Below are 2,500 nucleotides of genomic sequence, written 5' to 3'. Positions count from 1 at the left end.
AGGTTAACATCCAGCTTGGCTTATCTGCACTGACGCCAACTAAATCAGCACATTACTTGTAACTTGATGATCGACTGGATTGATCTGACCGTGTAGTCTCAGTCACAAAGTCATGTCAGTTAATCCTATAAAACATCAGGAAGATGGTTGCACAAAGATCAGACCTGATAAGATCAAACGTTACGTTACAGGTATGCTGGCGAGTCACGCCGCTCTGCCCAGTACCTTGTTTTTGTTAGACTTCGTTTGTAAACTCAGAGCAATGCTGTAAAAGAGCTTAATGCTCAGTCCATTTCCGCTAAATAAACAATGGATGATGATGATGATGATGATGATGAAACAAACATAAAGACTGCAACCAACCACTGCCCACTTTGGAATGTTGGGGTTTGTTGGGCATTGCCTGGGCTACATTAGAATGTTGGGGTTTGTTGGGCATTGCCTGGGCTACATTAGAATGTTGGGGTTTGTTGGGCATTGCCTGGGCTACTTTAGAATGTTGGGGTTTGTTGGGCATTGCCTGGGCTACATTAGAATGTTGGGGTTTGTTGGGCATTGCCTGGGCTACATTAGAATGTTGGGGTTTGTTGGGCATTGCCTGGGCTACATTAGAATGTTGGGGTTTGTTGGGCATTGCCTGGGCTACATTAGAATGTTGGGGATTGTTTGGCATTATCTGAGAAACTTTAGAATGTCGGGGTTTGTCTGGGCAGTGTGTAAGTGTGGGTACCTGATCTGTCACTTTTATTTATACATATTTATAAGTTTCCCAGATAATGCCAAAAGAAACCTTAAAAAATTATGGTTATGTGAATGTTTATTTGTATGGTAGGCTATTTGGCATTGAAAATAATAGTTTCAAATAAAGTTGGAAAGTCTACATTAGGCATATTAATAACAGTAATAATATCAACAATACTAATAATAGTATATGGTTATGGTTATGTTTATTGTACAGGCTTTTGTCCAAAGCCTGTGCCCTCAAACATGCACCTAGTCAACAGCGAGTACTGGAGACAAACAGTCTGTTAAGAAACTAGTCAAGACAGGATGCACCCAAACAGCCTGTGACTGTGACTTAGGAACAGTAATGACAATATCAAATGCCAGGAATGGAGATAATGAGCTCTCATATTAACAAAAACACGAACATTCAACCATATCTCTGTAAGAGAATTCACTAAGTGCAAGGTGAACAGATGAGTCTTTAAACGTTTCTTGACAGTCCCAATACTATCACAAGAACATAGAACATTAGTTAATTCCACCAACGAGGAATTAATGAGGAATTAATGAGGAATCACAGGGTTATATAGACAGCCTGTCCATCCTCGGTAAAAACACAGTGCCTGACTCTAACAGCAGTACTTTAAGCAGCACCCTGTTTGCTAGAACACCTGAGTCCTAATATCAAATGCCTCTTCATTTGATCGCCTGGTTGTTTGAAGCACAAAGAACGTAAAAGCAGATTGTATATTTTCTATGGCGTCAAAGCAGATCTGACCCACACACTTTTGACTGAAGAAATGCCCAATAAAGGCGCAATTCTAAGTGTAACTCAAAGTTCAAATTGTAAATAATGATGCTGCCAGAAGAGCAACCACTGGGTGAACAATCCGAGACTTAAACAGTGTCCCACAACAGCCAACACACGTCCAACACACACACACACACACACACTTCTAAACATCAAAAAGCACCAGCACATGCCACAAAAAACCTTTTATAGAGAATTTCTACCATACCACATTTTGAGGACGCTTACCTTTTAATTACATGTTAAAAGTTCTTACTACACTGTAATTCAAACGTTCTTCCGAAACTGTAATTTAGGGGTTTAAGGGTTTTCGCTAAACTGTATTTTAGAGGTTATTCCCAAACCCATGTTAAGTCCCATGATACTAATACTGACTTGAGCTGCTTCCTACTGACCCTTCCCTAAAACAGCTGAAGTGATGAGGGAGAAGTGCTACGTACCTTCCAGGATGTAGACCTTGAAACCGCTGTTCATGCGAGTTATGTAGGGGAAATTAGTGACGGCCATAGCTCCAGGCTCAGTGTGTGTGTGTGTGTGTGTGTGTGTCTCTGGACCTCCGGATCTCTGGACTCAGCCTGTGTGTGTGTGTGTGTCTGATCTGAATTCCACATGCAAACTGTGCAGGGGCACTGTTCTCTCTCTCTCTACATACACGGCTGCTCTCATGTCTCATTGGCTACTGCTCAGCCAATCCTAGCCCTCTGCCGGCAGTGTGTCTCCTGTGATAAGGGTTACCTGTGCACAGGTGTGTAGTGTGTGTGTGTGTGTGTGTGGACTCCATGACACCATGTCTTTTTTAACAGCACAATCGGACCAAACACAAAAGAATAATGTGAGGACTGTCATCTCCATACAGAAAACTCTGTGTGTGTGTGTGTATGGGTGTGTGATTAACTCACTGTCAACACACACACACACACACATTACACAAGACAATAGGAAATTCAGTCCCGCCCTAGACAC

At 42.0% G+C, this 2,500-nt stretch overlaps 1 protein-coding gene across 1 annotated transcript in view; it reads right to left on the bottom strand.

Moving 5' to 3' along the window:
• vgll4l (vestigial like 4 like) overlaps positions 1–2,161 on the bottom strand; it is a 10,247-nt gene extending 8,086 nt beyond the window's left edge. Inside the window, exon 1 of the mRNA XM_076270453.1 lies at positions 1,978–2,161. Within this exon, the coding sequence (XP_076126568.1) occupies positions 1,978–2,044 (67 nt within the window). The 5' untranslated portion in view covers positions 2,045–2,161. The remainder of the gene's footprint in view (positions 1–1,977) is intronic.
• Positions 2,162–2,500: the final 339 nt, after the last annotated feature.

Source organism: Alosa pseudoharengus, unplaced genomic scaffold (assembly GCF_046254945.1).
Source record: "Alosa pseudoharengus isolate Yale_2024_CS ecotype anadromous, Long Island Sound unplaced genomic scaffold, YU_APseudo_1.1 YU_APseudo_1.1_scf_6, whole genome shotgun sequence".
Classification (NCBI taxonomy): domain Eukaryota; kingdom Metazoa; phylum Chordata; class Actinopteri; order Clupeiformes; family Clupeidae; genus Alosa; species Alosa pseudoharengus.
Note: the sequence above shows the minus strand (reverse complement) of the source record. Positions and strands in the feature narration are given on the sequence as shown.